Source organism: Pseudophryne corroboree, chromosome 9 (genome assembly GCF_028390025.1).
Source record: "Pseudophryne corroboree isolate aPseCor3 chromosome 9, aPseCor3.hap2, whole genome shotgun sequence".
Lineage (NCBI taxonomy): Eukaryota > Metazoa > Chordata > Amphibia > Anura > Myobatrachidae > Pseudophryne > Pseudophryne corroboree.
In genome coordinates, this window is record NC_086452.1 from 392,906,448 (window position 1) to 392,926,257 (window position 19,810).

General features: G+C 43.7%; 1 protein-coding gene across 14 annotated transcripts in view; it reads right to left on the minus strand.

Moving 5' to 3' along the window:
* ERC2 (ELKS/RAB6-interacting/CAST family member 2) overlaps positions 1–19,810 on the minus strand; it is a 2,157,515-nt gene that overhangs the window by 1,886,488 nt on the left and 251,217 nt on the right. For all 14 annotated transcript variants that reach the window (XR_010186954.1, XR_010186951.1, XR_010186955.1 and 11 more), the window contains one exon: positions 1,722–2,138. Coding sequence is in view for 4 of the 14 variants with exons in the window: in XM_063940841.1 (XP_063796911.1) it covers positions 1,722–2,138 (417 nt within the window). In the remaining 10 variants the exon portion in view is untranslated. The remainder of the gene's footprint in view (positions 1–1,721; positions 2,139–19,810) is intronic.

Consider the following 19,810-nt stretch of genomic DNA (forward strand, 5'->3'; position numbering starts at 1 on the left):
GGCTGGATGAAATGTGGCAGCGGGCAGGAACAACCAGAGGTGTAGCATAAATGGTAACACGAACGGAGCAACTTTGAATGTACAGTAATTGTAAGTGTATAGAACTGATGTCGACTGAACAACTAATTTACCCAAATAATGGATTATTATAAAGGATATTAACTTGAAGTCAGACTGTATAGTGTTTAATGCACATGTGAGCAAGGTAGAGGAAAACTCATAGTTAGGTTACACAAATCATACAGGTGTGGGTAGGATATTGGTAAACAGATATAAGGCAAGCTTGTGTTCAAGATCTAATTCCAAAAGCAAGGTGCGCTAGTTTAGCAAGTATCAAGGATAGGCAAAATCAGAAAACAGATGCAGGTAGTAAGCAGCCAAAGGGAACAGACAGAGTGAGTTATAAATAAGTTACAGCCAAAGTCAATATGTAAAAATACCAATCAGGAGCATGGTGTGCAGTTCATTTACAGTATCAATTGCAATCACCTAGCAATGAATACTAAACAAACTCCTGCTTATAGCACCAAGGATCAGGGCTTGAAAGGGCTGCAAGCAATCTGAACATGCACATAAGACCAGTAACACCAGAGATTTGCGCAGGATAGACCCTCCCATTCTCAGCCTTAGGACAAGGTCAGAAAAGATTAGAGACCTGTAGTCACCTATCAGGGCATCATAATTTTCATCAGCACTCTCACACCAACATAAAAAAAATAATTAATTTATTAGGATTTGTCTAAATTTAGGAACTACTCTATCTCAGTTGAAAATGTTCCCTTTGTTATCTAAAAGCAGGCCACTGTCCTTAAAAAAGCAATCACCTTGTCTTGCACTGGGATAGACGTGACTGGAAAAATAGGTGTTTTGTTTTTACCTCTATGGTGTAAAAAAGGTATACAAATTCTCAAGTACAAATAAACATAAAAACAAGTTAGAAGACACTGCAAAGTCAGTCTGAAACAAATGCATTACCTTAACTAAATAACTAACATAGATAAACAAGATGAGGGTAAGCAAACATTCTTGAAAGCTTCAAAGGGACTTTCTCGATTGTTCTAAAGCAAAGAAAATGCATTTCAGAATATCAAATTCACAGGGCAAAATGATTTAAATAATTGCTTCTAAAAGTCTCCATGGAAGAAAATTACATTATTTCCCTCCCTTTGTTTGATAAATATTACCTGTACCAGAGATGGCACACTTATCCTCAAATACATACAGGGACTAAATTAGGACCCTACAGTCATTTCAAATAATATATGTTTAAGCACCTGGCAAACACTCAGCTAAGGTCACTCACTACCCTTAATTCTTTTTCATAAAGCAAAACTTATATAAAGCTCTAAAGGTGAACTAAACCTATTGACAACACTTCTGCTAGACATCCTCAATTGACAGATGTTGCATCTAACTAATACGAAGCCACAATCAACAACACTATTGCATCTACACATTTTAAATCTGTATATGCTCCTCTGATCTGCCGCTATTTGGTCAGACCCAACTGCACTCGCTACATGTGTCACAGTTCCAGGGAAAAGACCCAAACTCTCTGGTATGAGGGAAAGACTTGTAGTACAATACAGCACATACAGTAAATTACATAAATTGTTGAAAGATGGCACCAACCATTGCAGCACTTAATGATAATCTTTGGTACATGTACCTTAGTTTTGGTACTAACTATGCAGGAATTCAGGCAAAAGAATTCTCCTTACCTCTCTTAGATGAATATTTTCTTTGTCCTTTTGGTCAAGAAGCACTTCTAAATGATTAAGTTGTGATTCCGCCTCTACCATTCTTCGTGTCTTTTCATTCTCTTCCTCCATTCCCTTTGAGGGCAAACCTTTACTTTGTAACATCTCAAGAAGTTTTTTGATGGACTCATCTCTGGCACTTAGTGTCTGTTTTTGTGTTTCTATTCTCAACTCCATCTCTTCTAGAGTCTTTCTGAGGAGGAACAGTTCTTTGGCTTGCCGGTCATGCTCTGCCTGAAGCCTTCTGAAGTTTTCCTCAGTGAGTTCAATGGTAAAATGTTCTGCACCTCGATTACCACTTTCCTGTTGAAGAAGATGGTTGAGGTCCCTCTGAGTGCGCAGCTCATCCTGAAGGGCCTGGATGGTCAACTGTAAATGCTAGAACACAGATGTAAAGGTCATACACACATCTTAATGATTGAAGTGGTTTTATGCAATAAATAAAACTAGACATACCAAACTAGACTGTTGTTACACGAGGGTGGAATGTAATTGTTTTTGGGCACCTGTAAGTAATGGACAACCAAGGGGCAACAGTCAATTGTTTTGCAGATAAGTGCGAGTGCCATTGGCGCCCATTATTTCTGCTCACACCCTCCTGAGGTGGCAACCAAAATTCAGCCCAAAGTCAAGATTTTTGGCACTTAAATGCTACACGTCCAGTGCTGTGCACAGGTTTAGAAGTATTATGCTTATAAACCCAGTTCATTTGGGCACGATAAATAATGGGCGTCCCAGCAGCACTCTCACCCATCAGCAAACCAACTGCATTTCGCCCACTGCGCACTCATTAATTACGGATGCCCAAAAACAATTGAATGCCTCCCAAGAAGTAAATCTATATCTGTATACACATATAGAACAACTATCGTTGGAAACAGTAAAAAAAATAAGAATTTACTTACCGATAATTCTATTTCTCGGAGTCCGTAGTGGATGCTGGGGTTCCTGAAAGGACCATGGGGTTCCTGAAAGGACCATGGGGAATAGCGGCTCCGCAGGAGACAGGGCACAAAAAGTAAAGCTTTAGGATCAGGTGGTGTGCACTGGCTCCTCCCCCTATGACCCTCCTCCAAGCCTCAGTTAGGATACTGTGCCCGGACGAGCGTACACAATAAGGAAGGATTTATGAATCCCGGGTAAGACTCATACCAGCCACACCAATCACACTGTACAACCTGTGATCTGAACCCAGTTAACAGTATGATAACAGCGGAGCCTCTGAAAGATGGCTCACAACAATAATAACCCGATTTTTGTAACTATGTACAAGTATTGCAGATAATCCGCACTTGGGATGGGCGCCCAGCATCCACTACGGACTCCGAGAAATAGAATTATCGGTAAGTAAATTCTTATTTTCTCTATCGTCCTAGTGGATGCTGGGGTTCCTGAAAGGACCATGGGGATTATACCAAAGTTCCCAAACGGGCGGGAGAGTGCGGATGACTCTGCAGCACCGAATGAGAGAACTCCAGGTCCTCCTTAGCCAGGTTATCAAATTTGTAGGATTTTACAAACGTGTTTGCCCCTGACTAAATAGCCGCTCGGCAAAGTTGTAAAGCCGAGACCCCTCGGGCAGCCGCCCAAGATGAGCCCACCTTCCTTGTGGAATGGGCATTTACATATTTTGGCTGTGGCAGGCCTGCCACAGAATGTGCAAGCTGAATTGTATTACACATCCAACTAGCAAAAGTCTGCTTAGAAGCAAGAGCACCCAGTTTGTTGGGTGCATACAGGATAACAGCAAGTCAGTTTTCCAGACTCCAGCCGTCCTGGAACCTATATTTTCAGGGCCCTGACCACATCTAGCAACTTGGAGTCCTCCAAGTCCCTAGTAGGCGCAAGACACCACAATAAGCTGGTTCAGGTGAAACACTGACACCACCTTAGGGAGAGAACTGGGGACGAGTCCGCAGCTCTGCCCTGTCCGAATGGACAAACAGATATGGGCTTTTTTGAGAAAAAAACCACCAATTTGACACTCGCCTGGTCCAGGCCAGGTCCAAGAGCATGTTCACTTTTCATGTGAGATGCTTCAAATCCACAGATTTGACTGGTTTTAAACCAATGTGTTTTGAGGAATCCCAGAACTACGTTGAGATCCCACAGTGCCACTGGAGGCACAAAAGGGGGTTGTATGTGCAATATTCCCTTGACAAACTTCTGGACTTCAGGAACTGAAGCCAATTCTTTCTGGAAGAAAAATCGACAGGGCCGAAATTTGAACCTTAATGGACCCCAATTTGAGGCCCATAGACACTCCTGTTTGCAGGAAATGCAGGAATCGACCGAGTTGAAATTTCTTCGTGGGGCCTTCCTGGCCTCACACCACGCAACATATTTTCGCCACATGTGGTGATAATGTTGTGCGGTCACCTCCTTTCTGGCTTTGACCAGGGTAGGAATGACCTCTTCCTGAATGCCTTTTCCCTTAGGATCCGGCGTTCCACCGCCATGCCGTCAAACGCAGCTGCGGTAAGTCTTGGAACAGACATGGTACTTGCTGAAACAAGTCCCTTCTTAGCGGCAGAGGCCATAAGTCCTCTGTGAGCATCTCTTGAAGTTCCGGGTACCAAGTCCTTCTTGGCCAATCCGGAGCCATGAGTATAGTTCTTACTCCTCTACGTCTTATAATTCTCAGTACCTTAGGTATGAAAAGCAGAGGATGGAACACATACACCGACTGGTACACCCACGGTGTTACCAGAACGTCCACAGCTATTGCCTGAGGGTCTCTTAACCTGGCGCAATACCTGTCCCGTTTTTTGTTCAGACGGGACGCCATCATGTCCACCTTTGGTAATTCCCAACGGTTTACAATCATGTGGAAAACTTCCCCATGAAGTTCCCACTCTGCCGGGTGGAGGTCGTGCCTACTGAGGAAGTCTGCTTCCCAGTTTCCATTCCCGGAATGAAACACTGCTGACAGTGCTATCACATGATTTTCCGCCCAGCGAAAAGTCCTTGCAGTTTTTGCCACTGCCCACCTGCTTCTTGTGCCGCCCTGTCTATTTACGTGGGCGACTGCCGTGATGTTTTATCCCACTGGATCAATACCGGCTGACCTTGAAGCAGAGGTCTTGCTAAGCTTAGAGCATTATAAATTTACCCTTAGCTATATTTATGTGGAGAAAAGTCTCCAGACTTGATCACACTCCCTGGAAATTTTTTCCTTGTGTGACTGCTCCCCAGCCTCTCGGGCTGGCCTCCGTGGTCACCAACATCCAAAACTGAATGCCGAATCTGCGGCCCTCTAGAAGATGAGCACTCTGTAACCACCACAGGAGAGACACCCTTGTCCTTGGATATAGGGTTATCCGCTGATGCATCTGAAGATGCGATCCGGACCATTTGTCCAGCAGATCCCACTGAAAAGTTCTTGCATGAAATCTGCCGACTGGAATTGCTTCGAAGGAAGTCACCATTTTTTTACCATGGCCCTTGTGCAATGATGCACTGATTTTAGGAGGTTCCTGACTAGCTCGGATAACTCCCTGGCTTTCTCTTCCGGGAGAAACACCTTTTTCTGGACTGTGTCCAGAATCATCCCTAAGCACAGGAGACTTGTTGTCGGGATCAGCTGCGATTTTGGAATATTTAGAATCCACCCCTGCTGTTGTAACAGTATCCGAGATAGTGCTACTCCGACCTCCAACTGTTCCCTGGACTTTGCCCTTATCAGGAGATCGTCCAAGTAAGGGATAATTAAGACGCCTTTTCTTCGAAGAAGAACCATCATTTCGGCCATTACCTTGGTAAAGACCCGGGGTGCCGTGGACAATCCAAACGGCAGCGTCTGAAACTGATAGTGACAGTTCTGTACCACGAACCTGAGGTACCCTTAGTGATAAGGGCAAATTTGGGACATGGAGGTAAGCATCCCTGATGTCTCGGGACACCATATAGTCCCCTTCTTCCCGGTTCGTTATCACTGCTCTGAGTGACTCCATCTTGATTTGAACCTTTGTAAGTGTTCAAATTTTTTTAGATTTAGAATAGGTCTCACCTAGCCTTCTGGCTTCAGTACCACAATATAGTGTGGAATAATACCCCTTTTCTTGTTGTAGGAGGGGTAATTTAATTATCACCTGCTGGGAATACAGCTCGTGAATTGTTTCCCATACTGCCTCCTTGTCGGAGGGAGACCTTGGTAAAGCAGACTTCAGGAGCCTGCGCAGGGGAAACGTCTCGACATTCCAATCTGTACCCCTGGGATACTACTTGTAGGATCCAGGGGTCCTGTACGGTCTCAGCGTCATGCTGAGAGCTTGTCAGAAGCGGTGGAACGCTTCTGTTCCTGGGAATGGGCTGCCTGCTGCAGTCTTCTTCCCTTTCCTCTATCCCTGGGCAGATATGACTCTTATAGGGACGAAAGGACTGAAGCTGAAAAGACGGTGTCTTTTTCTGCAGAGATGTGACTTAGGGTAAAAAACGGTGGATTTTCCAGCAGTTGCCGTGGCCACCAGGTCCGATGGACCGACCCCAAATAACTCCTCTTCCTTTATACGGCAATACACCTTTGTGCCGTTTGGAATCTGCATCACCTGACCACTGTCGTGTCCATAAACATCTTCTGGCAGATATGGACATCGCACTTACTCTTGATGCCAGAGTGCAAATATCCCTCTGTGCATCTCGCATATATAGAAATGCATCCTTTAAATGCTCTATAGTCAATAAAATACTGTCCCTGTCAAGGGTATCAATATTTTTAGTCAGGGAATCCGACCAAGCCACCCCAGCTCTGCACATCCAGGCTGAGGCGATCGCTGGTCGCAGTATAACACCAGTATGTGTGTATATACTTTTTATGATATTTTCCAGCCTCCTGTCAGCTGGCTCCTTGAGGACGGCCCTATCTATAGACGGTACCGCCACTTGTTCTGATAAGCGTGTGAGCGCCTTATCCACCCTAAGGGGTGTTTCCCAACGCGCCCTAACTTCTGGCGGGAAAGGGTATACCGCCCATATTTTCTATCGGGGGGAACCCACGCATCATCACACACTTCATTTAATTTATCTGATTCAGGAAAAACTACGGTAGTTTTTTCACATCCCACATAATACCCTCTTTTGTGGTACTTGTAGTATCAGAAATATGTAACACCTCCTTCATTGCCCTTAACGTGTGGCCCTAATAAGGAATACGTTTGTTTATTCACCGTCGACACTGGATTCAGTGTCCCTGTCTGTGTCTGTGTCGACCGACTAAAGTAAACGGGCGTTTTAAAACCCCTGACGGTGTTTTTGAGACGTCTGGACCGGTACTAATTGTTTGTCGGCCGTCTCATGTCGTCAACCGACCTTGCCGCGTGTTGACATTATCACGTAATTCCCTAAATAAGCCATCCATTCCGGTGTCGACTCCCTAGAGAGTGACATCACCATTACAGGCAATTGCTCCGCCTCCTCACCAAACATCGTCCTCATACATGTCGACACACACGTACCGACACACAGCACACACACAGGGAATGCTCTGATAGAGGACAGGACCTACTAGCCCTTTGGAGAGACAGAGGGAGAGTTTGCCAGCACACACCAAAAACGCTATAATTATATAGGGACAACCTTATATAAGTGTTTTCCCTTATAGCATCTTTTTTATATATTTCTAACGCCAAATTAGTGCCCCCCCTCTCTGTTTTAACCCTGTTTCTGTAGTGCAGTGCAGGGGAGAGCCTGGGAGCCTTCCCTCCAGCCTTTCTGTGAGGGAAAATGGCGCTGTGTGCTGAGGAGATAGGCCCCGCCCCTTTTTCGGCGGCCTCGTCTCCCGCTCTTAACGGATTCTGGCAGGGGTTAAATATCTCCATATAGCCCCCGGAGGCTATATGTGAGGTATTTTTAGCCAAAAATAGGTTTTCATTGCCTCCCAGGGCGCCCCCCTTCCAGCGCCCTGCACCCTCAGTGACTGCCGTGTGAAGTGTGCTGAGAGGAAATGGCGCACAGCTGCAGTGCTGTGCGCTACCTTAAGAAGACTGAGGAGTCATCTGCAAGGGGGCCGGCGGCGAGGCTCCGGTGACCATCCAGGCTGTACCTGTGATCGTCCCTCTGGAGCTAATGTCCAGTAGCCAAAGAAGCCAATCCATCCTGCACGCAGGTGAGTTCACTTCTTCTCCCCTAAGTCCCTCGTTGCAGTGATCCTGTTGCCAGCAGGACTCACTGTAAAATAAAAAACCTAAGCTAAACTTTTCTAAGCAGCTCTTTAGGAGAGCCACCTAGATTGCACCCTTCTCGGCCGGGCACAAAAATCTAACTGAGGCTTGGAGGAGGGTCATAGGGGGAGGAGCCAGTGCACACCACCTGATCCTAAAGCTTTACTTTTTGTGCCCTGTCTCCTGCGGAGCCGCTATTCCCCATGGTCCTTTCAGGAACCCCATGGTCCTTTCAGGAACCCCAGCATCCACTAGGACGATAGAGAAATGTGTATATTATTCCTAATCTTAAACAGCGGAGGTTTAAAATTATGCTGCATAAATAATGAGCATACCGTAACTACAATATTTTTTGGTGCCAGTTGTGAGGGTAGGCTCCAGTTTAACAAGGGGAGATAGATATATGTAAAAAGCTTGGTTAGATATACCATTATATTTCTGTTAATTAAACTTTGCTAAAATATTGCCTAGGGCACTAAATTGGTCAGAGCCAGCTCTGCTAGCTTTATTGTATAAATGTTCTTATACTTTGTTGTGATATTTTAATGTTATGATATTCAGAAGCGTCACTTCACTAGCTACTCATTATACAGGTCAGTATGTCAGGACTGTAGATGGTCCGCACTATGCCCAACATCCCAACTGGCACATTTAAAACCGACAGGGGGCGATGTATTAAGCTTTGAAAAGTGATATATTTCATGGTGATAAAAGTACCAGCCAATCAGCTCCTAACTGCCATGTTACAGGCTGGGTTTGAAAAATGGCAGTTAGGAGCTGGTTGGTTGGTACATTGGGGTCTATTCATGAAGCAGTGAAAAGTGCGGAGAAGTGAGCCAGTGGAGAAGTTTCCCATGGCGACCAATCAGCATTGAAGTAAGATTTATAATTTGCATACTATACAATTGTACGGAGCAGCGGATTGGTTTTCCATGGGCAACTTCTCCACAGGCTCACTTCTCAACACTTTTCACAGCTTGTGAATAGACCCCTTTATTACGGTGCAATTTATAAATTTTTAATTCTTAGTAATTCTTACATCATAGTACATCTTAGTACATTTTAGTAATCCAATTTTTTACTAAATAAACCTTTCCCTGAAGGGGAATCAAAGCAGCTCAGAAATGTATAAATTAATCCCTCCTACCTATCCGTTTTGGACATGGACCCACATAAACTTCTGTGCAAAAGTGTTAATTCCATATACAATTTATTGCTTTGTGTTGCTTGCCGTTGGATGTAGTGTGTTGTGTTTTATGATAGTCTATAGAAGAGTAATTAAAGCTGTAGCTGTTTTAAGATCATAAGCGTAGGTTTTTCATCATATTGGTCTACAAATGTCCCTCTTTGGACGGACAATGTTATTTTACACTGGTCATCAATGCTATATCTCTAAGGTAAGAAGTGAATCGTGCAAGCTTTATCTATTAGTCTTTTAAAGCTGGGACTGTATTTATATTTGTGGCAACATGTCTCAGAGTGCTAAATATGGAGCAAGATAGACAATAAAATAAGATTGAAGGGGGACCACTGTTTTGAAGGACAATACTTAAATCACCCATAAACATTCCATTCCTGCTGTTTTCTCAGGAAGTTTATTTCACGGACGGTAAGTAAAACCCACTAAAATTTTATAGGAAACATGTCCAAACATTTGTAACATCACTAGTAAAAAGTTTTGCAGTGCCCAATAAAGTATTCATGTACAGTCATGTAGAAAACATTTTTACAATGGTGTCAATGGCACAAACTTACAAGGGCAACAAACATTTGTGATCAAGGTTTAAATACCCAGTATGAGTATATGGAGGTCAATTAATGATCATTGGGGATTAATTTGTTTACTTATTTAATGTTCCAATACATAATCGGATAATTAGCAACAAATAGTTCTACATTAAAAATGAGTAATACTGTAAGACCACTTTTAAATTTAACCTTGAAAAAGATCATTGTATATATGATATACATTTTCACCTCAGACAGCCAGGGCCTAATATACTTAATGGCTTGCAAAGTTACAGCGGGAATACACGTTTAATTACTATTCTATTCTAATGAATGTTCCATTTAGAATCTTTCTACAAAAGCATGGATTAATTTTATTCACATATTAGGAGAATTATATTTGATTTTTCGCTAAACTAAAAAGGTTCTAGTTTCCTTAATTACTTTTATTTGTTTATGTTTTACTCCACATGGAGTATACTGTTGCAGAAACTTATCATTACGAGCCTTTTAATTGGGGAACAGCATACATTTGAATTATAGAAAATAATCCTATATATAAAATTAATTTGTCTGTTTGTCTGTCCGGTTATGCATTCAGACACCCCTGTACCGACTGGGAATAATCCAACACTAGGTGGTCCAATTTGATCCTGGACAGGTTTTAGGGGGATTAGGGTCCTGGTCAGATCTCCCATTGGTGTACACTGGGCAGAACTTTGACCCGGGAGCCTGTTCTGAGCCTTCCACTGGATGGATTTGAATTAAAACTTTAATGAACTGTAATAACTGAACATAAATCAATTAACTAAAAACTTTACAGAAATGGAGGTGGGAAGACAAAAAAAATATATTGTGTGCCCAAAAGCCTTGGAATAGCAACATTGGTAACAGAAGGAAAACTTTAAACATATCTTGCAATGTAAAAGTTATTCTAAAACTGGGGATTGGGGCTACTGGCAAAACCCCCCCAAAAAACAAAAAACACTGGGCAACCACATCATGGGTGTGTTGCTATAGGTGCATACACACTAGACAACATTGCTCTATGAGCGACGTCGTCTAGTGTTTCCCCTCACGGGCCGGGCGGTCGGCTGTACACACTGAGTGATATGACCGTTCATATCGCTCAGTGACATCACGCAGCGGCCGGGCCATGCAGGCAGCTCTTGGACGACAGTCCAGATTGGCAATGCATGCACCGCCGACACCGAGGGTCGTTAGCAACCCGTGGGGCCGCGCATCGGTCGTCATTGCCGGCATACACACTTGCCGTTAAAGTTAACAACGTCGCTCAGGAAGGGTGAAAATGAGCAACGTTGTTCATTTTATCGGACAGTGTGTATGCACCTTAAGGTGCCAATTATTTTTAAAATTTTGCCAGTTACATTAACCTACGTTACTATGGACTCTCTATGGGCAATAGGAAACATTGCACCTGGCCATTATCATGTCATTTATTTTATTTTTTTATGTTTTGGTTTTATATGTACATTAATAGGTTGGTTTATACGTAGGCTTTAATTAAATATATATGCACATTTATTTGTGCATCCTGACATTATTATTTTTTTGTTCTAATGGAAGAGCAATATTTTACTTGTGTTAACATGCTATAATATTGGATTGGATGTTAGTGGCAGCTAAAGCTTATGCTATAGTATTATCAGCACTGTACAGGGCACAATTCTGAGTTTTTTCTTCCCATTCTGCATGACTAAAAAATAGGATTTTAATTACCTACCGGTAAATCCTTTTCTCATAGTCCGTAGAGGATGCTGGGGTACACATTAGTACCATGGGGTATAGACAGGTCCACTAGGAGCCATTGGCACTTTAAGAGTTTGAGAGTGCGGGCTGGCTCCTCCCTCCATACCCCTCCCACCAGACTCAGTCTAGAAACTGCACAAAAAAGAGATTTGGAGAGGAGTGTACAGCGCTGAAAAACCCTTAAAATCCGGATAGTGTCTATATATAAAACACAAAAAGGATTATTCTATCCTTTGTACATAAAAATGGGCAGTAATCCAAGCTCTAACAAATAGCTTAGTGGATAATTAGTGAAAAAGCATATGATATAGAGAGCATTAATTAGAGCAGTTGGTAATCGTTATGCAAACTTCTATCCTTTGTACATAAAAATGGGCAGTAATACAAGCTCTAATAAATAGCTTAGTAGATAATTAGTGAAAAAGCATATGATATAGAGAGCATTAATTAGAGCAGTTGGTAATCGTTATGCAAACTTGATATCCAGCTGATTGTCAGTAGTGAGATCGGTTTAAACAGAATCCCTGTTTTTTGCTGTGCTCACTGTGAAACTGACACTCACTTTAAAAAAACCAATACCGTTCACTGAAAGGTATCTTTGTATTCCTTAATCCCATCTGGTGTCATCAGGATTCAGGACTCCAACAGACCAATCACAAATGGATAAAAAGAAGTACCCCTTAGGGAATTTATTCAAAAAGACGTAACAAATTTTTCTTTAAAAAAGAAGGAGAACACGGAACGCATACCCGCTCCCAGACAGAGGCTGTGCTTCACCACTGAGATGTCCGGAATATCTCAGTCCGCTGTAACGGCAAACAGCCTCAGGCGTGCGGGTAAGTTGCGGCTCTCTCCTGGATCAGCTCCCACGTCACTACAGCATCAACCGGTTTCGGGGGTCCGCCCCCTTTCTCAAGATACACTGTAGTAGATCCGGATCTTCCTTATATGCTCTTAATTGGGTTCTGATTGGATCATTCTCAATGAGGTCATTGTAGGCGGATAGTTTTAAATTCAATCACACACCCATTCAGACCATTATATGTTTCACTATTACATTGACATTCGTGTACATATTCAGCAAATACAATATACATGGTAATTTGCACAATAATAAATAAATAGTAAAAAGCATATGTTTAATTAACAATAAATACTAAAAAAACAGACCCTATAAATATGATCACAAAAAAATTAGAGGTGTTTCTTAATTTATATACAAATAATAACAGTATTACTGAGGATATTGCTTCATATATATTAGTGGAAAACCCCTCCATACCGGTGCTATATGCACTGCCAAAGGTGCATAAGAGTTTAAGCAAACCTCCGGGCCGCCCCATTGTAGCCGGGGTGAATTCGGTAACTGCAAATCTCTCTTGTTATTTGGACCATCAACTTCAACCACTAGTAGTGACAACGAGATCCTACTTAAAGGACACTATATCCATCGTTAACAAACTAGCTATGATCGAATGGGAACCAGGATATTTGTTGGTTACAGCGGATGTTGCAGCACTGTACACCAATATCTGTCATGCTGATGGCTTAGAAGGTGTTAAATTCTACTTAGAAAAGAGTGAACATAGCACCACATACAAACAATTCATATTGGAGGGTATATCCATGATCTTAACCAATAATTATTTTTGGTATGGTGGTGACTTTTATTTGCAGTGTACAGGCACTGCGATGGGTACCAGGCTGGCACCAAGCTATGCCAATCTGTTCATGGCCCACTGGGAGGAGTCGGCGGTGTGGACGGATTGGCGGGCGGCTGCCGGCCTGGTACTTTATAATCGTTATATAGATGACGTTATTTTTATTTGGAGAGGAGGTAGAGCCTCTCATGACCTTTTTTGTGAAGGGTTAAATAATAATGATCGCAATATAAAATTAGCCTTCACAATTAGTGACACCACCGTAAACTTTTTAGATTTAACCATTTATGTGGAGAATAACCATATCTATACCAAAAATTATAGCAAACCCACCGACTGTAATTCTTATATTGATATGAGCAGTAATCATCATAGTAATTGGTTGTCTAGTATTCCTAACAGCCAATTCCAAAGACTACGTCGGAACTGTACAGATGTTAATGTTTTTGACCAACAGGCTGTCGGAATGAAACATCATTTTGTCAGCAAAGGATATAAAGAAATGGCTCTGGATAAGACCATCAGTAGATGTAGGGATTTGGATAGGGACACCATCTTAAAGAATACAAGAAGGGATATACCAGATAAGAAATATGGAGTACCCTTTATATCCAAATACACTAATCATCATAGAGAGATGGAGAGTATTATAAAAAGACACTGGGGAATACTTCAGGCGGACTCCGGTCTAAAGGAGTACATCGCCGAAACCCCTCGTTTTATATATAGAAGAGCGGACAATCTTAAAGATATTTTAGTGAATAGCGCTATAGAAACCCCTAAGCCCAGTATGCCAATTATAACTAAGGGTTTTCATAGATGTGGGGAATGTGCAATGTGCAAAGCCTGCAAAACAGAAAGAAAGATTGTAGAAGTAACATCAAGCAGTAATAACAAGAGAGAGAGGATTGACACCTTTATTACATGTAATAGCAAATATGTAATTTATTTGTTAGAATGTCAGTGCAACAAGCAATACATCGGCCGAACGACACGCCCACTAAAAGATAGGCTGACAGAACATGTCAGGAATATCAGACGGGGCTATGAAAACCACAATGTGTCAATGCATTTTAAGACCGCACATAATTGCGACCCAAAATATATCAAAATGTTTGCAGGGATAAAAATTGCAAGATGCAACTGGAGGACTAGTGATAGATCTGTCAGACTTGCAAAGTTGGAAATGCAAACGATTTTTGAGATGAGAACCTTGTTACCTGATGGCCTTAATAAAGACTTTGAGACCAAATGGTTTTTATAATGACCATCACTAATAATTGTCTCCTTTTTCCTTTTCTCTTCCCCTATGCATATGGAGCCCATCCATGGAGGAATAGTATGAATGGGAATGAAATGCTAGCATAGTTTTTATTGTATGTTTTTTTAGTATTTATTGTTAATTAAACATATGCTTTTTACTATTTATTTATTATTGTGCAAATTACCATGTATATTGTATTTGCTGAATATGTACACGAATGTCAATGTAATAGTGAAACATATAATGGTCTGAATGGGTGTGTGATTGAATTTAAAACTATCCGCCTACAATGACCTCATTGAGAATGATCCAATCAGAACCCAATTAAGAGCATATAAGGAAGATCCGGATCTACTACAGTGTATCTTGAGAAAGGGGGCGGACCCCCGAAACCGGTTGATGCTGTAGTGACGTGGGAGCTGATCCAGGAGAGAGCCGCAACTTACCCGCACGCCTGAGGCTGTTTGCCGTTACAGCGGACTGAGATATTCCGGACATCTCAGTGGTGAAGCACAGCCTCTGTCTGGGAGCGGGTATGCGTTCCGTGTTCTCCTTCTTTTTTAAAGAAAAATTTGTTACGTCTTTTTGAATAAATTCCCTAAGGGGTACTTCTTTTTATCCATTTGTGATTGGTCTGTTGGAGTCCTGAATCCTGATGACACCAGATGGGATTAAGGAATACAAAGATACCTTTCAGTGAACGGTATTGGTTTTTTTAAAGTGAGTGTCAGTTTCACAGTGAGCACAGCAAAAAACAGGGATTCTGTTTAAACCGATCTCACTACTGACAATCAGCTGGATATCAAGTTTGCATAACGATTACCAACTGCTCTAATTAATGCTCTCTATATCATATGCTTTTTCACTAATTATCCACTAAGCTATTTATTAGAGCTTGTATTACTGCCCATTTTTATGTACAAAGGATAGAAGTTTGCATAACGATTACCAACTGCTCTAATTAATGCTCTCTATATCATATGCTTTTTCACTAATTATCCACTAAGCTATTTGTTAGAGCTTGGATTACTGCCCATTTTTATGTACAAAGGATAGAATAATCCTTTTTGTGTTTTATATATAGACACTATCCGGATTTTAAGGGTTTTTCAGCGCTGTACACTCCTCTCCAAATCTCTTTTTTGTGCAGTGTTAACTACAGGTGTTGGTGTATACCTGGGATTGGAGTTGAGCAGCTGATTACCAGCGCTGTGAGGGGGAATAATTTCTGTTTTCATTCAGTCTAGAAACTGTGTCCGAGGAGACGGACAACTTTGAGAGAAGGAAATACACAGATAGTGGCGAGATTCATACCAGCTCACACACAAGGCAAACCAAGCTAACTAGCTTGAAACATCAGCAACGGTTGAAAAATGGCCCTCATTCCGAGTTGTTTGCTCACTAGCTGCTTTTAGCAGCATTGCACACGCTAGGCCGCCGCCCTCTGGGAGTGTATCTTAGCTTAGCAGAATTGCGAACGAAAGAGTAGCAGAATTGCGAATAAATAATTCTTAGCAGTTTCTGAGTAGCTCGAGACTTAATCCTACACTGCGATCAGCTCAGCCCGTTTCGTTCCTGGTTTGACGTCACAAACACGCCCTGCGTTCGGCCAGCCACTCCCCCGTTTCTCCAGCCACTCCTGCGTTTTATCCTGGCACACCTGCGTTTTTCCGCACACTCCGAGAAAACGGTCAGTTTCCGCCCAGAAACACCCACTTCCTGTCAATCACACTCCGACCACTTCAACGATGAAAATTCTTCGTTCGGCCGTGAGTAAATCTACTAAGTTTTATGCTAAAATACTTAGCGCATGCGCGCTGCGTACCATGCGCATGCGCATTTTTGCCTTAATCGCTCCGTTGCGAAAATCGGCAACGAGCGAACAACTCGGAATGACCCCCAATATTACTTACCAAGTAACAAAACAGTACTTAACCAAGAACTAAGCAGTACTGAACTAAGTAACCACTGCAGGATCACGAAGCGCTGGGCGGGCGCCCAGCATCCTCTATGGACTACGAGAAAAGGATTTACCGGTAGGTAATTAAAATCCTATTTTCTCTTACATCCTAGAGGATGCTGGGGTCCACATTAGTACCATGGGGATGTACCAAAGCTCCCAGAATGAGAGGGAGACCGCGGAAGCTCCTGCAGAACTGATTGACCAAACTTCAGGTCCTCAGCGGCCAAAGTATCGAACTTGTAGAACCTTGCAACCGTGTTCGACCCAGACCAAGTAGCCGCTCGGCAAAGCTGTAAAGCCAAGACACCCCAGGCAGCCACCCAGGAAGAACCCACCTTACGAGTAGAGTGGGCCTTAACAGATTTAGGACACGGCAATCCTGCCGTAGAATACGCATGCTGAATAGTGAACCTGATCCAGCAAGAGATCGTCTGCTTAGAAGCAGGACACCCAAGTTTCATGGGATCATACAGGATTAACAGAGAGTCCGATTATCTGTGACGAGCAGTCCTCTTCACATAGATTTTCAGAGCCCTTACAACATCCAAGGACTTTGATGAAATTGAGGAGTCAGTAGCAACTGGCACCACAATAGGTTGGTTGATATGAAATGCCGACACAACCTTCGGAAGGAACTGCTGACGTGTCCGGAGCTCAGCTCTATCTTCATGGAAGATCAAGTAGGGGCTCTTACAAGACAAAGCCTCCAACTCCAACACCCGTCTAGCAGAAGCTAAGGCCAACAAAATGACAGCCTTCCACGTGAGAAATTTGACCTCAACCTCCGGCAGAAACTTGAACCAATCCGACTGGAGGAACTATAACACCACGTTAAGATCCCAATGCGCCGTAGGCAGCACAAAGGGAGGCTGGATGTGCAGAACCCCTTTTAGAAAAGTCTTAAGCTCAGGGAGGGAAGCCAAAAGTTTCAGGAAGAAAATCAATAGGGCCAAAATCTGGACCTTTACGGATCCCAACTTCAGACCCATATCCACACCTGCTTGCAGGAACAAGAGAAACCGTCCCCGTTGAAACTCCACCGTAGGAAACTTCTTGGACTCACACCAAGATACGTATTTTTTCCAAATACGATGGTAATGTTTCGACGTTACTCCTTTCTTAGCCTGTATCGGGGTAGGAATAACCTTGTTTGGAATGCCCTTCCTAGCTAATATTTGGCGTTCAACCTCCATGCCGTCAAACGTAGCCATGGTAAGTCTTGATAAGCGAACGGCCCCTGCTGCAGCAGGTCATCCCGAAGAGGAAGAGGCCTTGACTCTTCTAGCAGTAGATCCAGAAGAACCACGTACCAAGCCCTTCTTGGCTAGTCTGGAGCAATGAGGATTGCCTGAACCCTTGTTCTCCTTGTAAGTGGAATGAGTGAAAGTGGAAGAAACACGTACACCGAGTGGAACACCCACGGAGTCACTGGGGCGTCCACCGCCACGGCTTGCGGGTCCCTCGACCTGGAACAATACCGCCAAAGCTTCTTGTTGAGACGAGAGGCCATCATGTCTATTTGAGGTACACCCCAAAGATCTGATACCTCCTTGAACACCTCTGGATGGAGTCCCCACTCTCCTGGATGGGGATCGTGTTTGCTGAGGAAGTCCGCTTCCCAGTTGACTACTCCCGGAATGAAGATTGCTGACATCGCCAACGCGTGTTTTTCTGCCCAGAGGATGACTCTTGTTACCTCTGACATTGCAGCTCTGCTCTTCGTTCCGCCCTGTCGGTTTATGTAAGCCACCATCGTTACATTGTCCGACTGCACCTGAATGGCTCGATCTCACAGAAGATGGGCCGCTTGGAGAAGACCGTTGTAGACGGCTCTTAGTTCCAGAATGTTTATGGAAGGCTGGATTCCAGGCTTGACCACATTCCTTGGAAGGTTACCCCCTGAGTGACTGCGCCCCAGCCCCGGAGACTCGCATCCATGGTTAGAAGGATCCAGTCCTGAATCCTGAACCTGTGGCCCTCCAGAAGGTGAGGTAGTAGTAGCCACCAGAGGAGTGAAATCCTGGCTTTCGGCGACAGACGTATTCTCTGGCGCATGTGTAGATGAGATCCAGACCACTTGTCCAGGAGATCCAGTTGGAAGGGCCGAACATGAAACCTTCCATACTGTAGAGTCTCTAAAGAGGCCACCATCTTCCCCAGAAGGCGAATGCACAGATGAACCGAAACCCGGGCTGGCTTCAGGACATCCCGGACCATTGTTTGTATCACCAATGCTTTCTCCTCTGGGAGAAACACCCTTTGCACTTCCGTGTCGAGGTTCATTCCCAGAAAAGACAACCTCCTGGTCGGCTCCAAATGTGATTTTGGAAGGTTCAGGATCCAACAGTGTTCCCTGAGATGAGTCGCGAGAACAATGGACTGCAACAACTTCTCCCTGGACGATGCCTTTATCAGCAGATCGTCCAGATATGGGATTATGTTCACCCCTTGTCTGCAGAGGAGAACCATCATCCCCGCCATCACCTTGGTGAACACCCTCGGTGCTGTGGAGAGGCCGAATGGCAGTGCCTGAAATTGATAGTGACGGTCCAACAGTGCAAATCTGAGATAAGCCTGGTGCGTCAGCCAAATCGGAATGTGGAGGTACGCATCCTTGATATCCAGGTATACCAGAAATTCTCCCTCCTCCAGACCTGAAATCACTGCTCTGAGAGACTCCATTTTGAATTTGAACACCCTCAGGTAAGGGTTCAACGATTTCAAATACAAAATTGGTCTGACCCAACCATCCTGTTTCGGTACCACTAAAAGGTTTGAATAATAACCATTGTTTCACATATGAGGTGGAACTGGGACAATGACCTGTGACTTTTCCAATTTTAGAATGACTTCCTGTAGGATAGCCCTGTCTGTCAGCAAAGCTGGGAAGCCTGATTTGAAGAATATGTGAGGAGGGAGTTCTTGAAACTCCTGTCTGTACAATATCCTGTCTGTACAATATCCTGTACTCAGCGATCCAGGCCGGACGACACCCAGACGTGTCTGAAACGTCTGAGTCTCGCACCCAACAGCCCGTCCTCCAGGCTTTGAGGTCCACCGTCATGATGAGGATTTTGAGGAACCAGGAGCAGGTCTCTGGTCCTGGGAGCCTGCGGGTGCAGGCTTTTTGGATTTTGCCCGACCACCTCTAAAGAAAGTGGTAGGAGGCTTGGACATTTTTACCTTAGCGGTCCGAAAGGACTGCGGCACAGCTGAAGAAAATGGATTCTTTGTTGAAGGTGTAGCAGAGGGAAGGAAAGGTGACTTACCCGCGGTTGCCGTGGAAATCCACGCATCCAACACCTCCCCAAATAGAGCCTGACCTGTGTAGGGTAGGTTCTCCACACTCCTCCTGGATTCCGCATCTGCAGACCATTGGCGTAGCCAGAGTCCCCTGCGGGCTGAGACCGTCATGGAAGATATCCGTGCAGTCAGCGTCCCCAAGTCCTTCATGGATTCCACCATGAACCCCGCATAATCCTGTATATTACGTAAAAACAATTCAA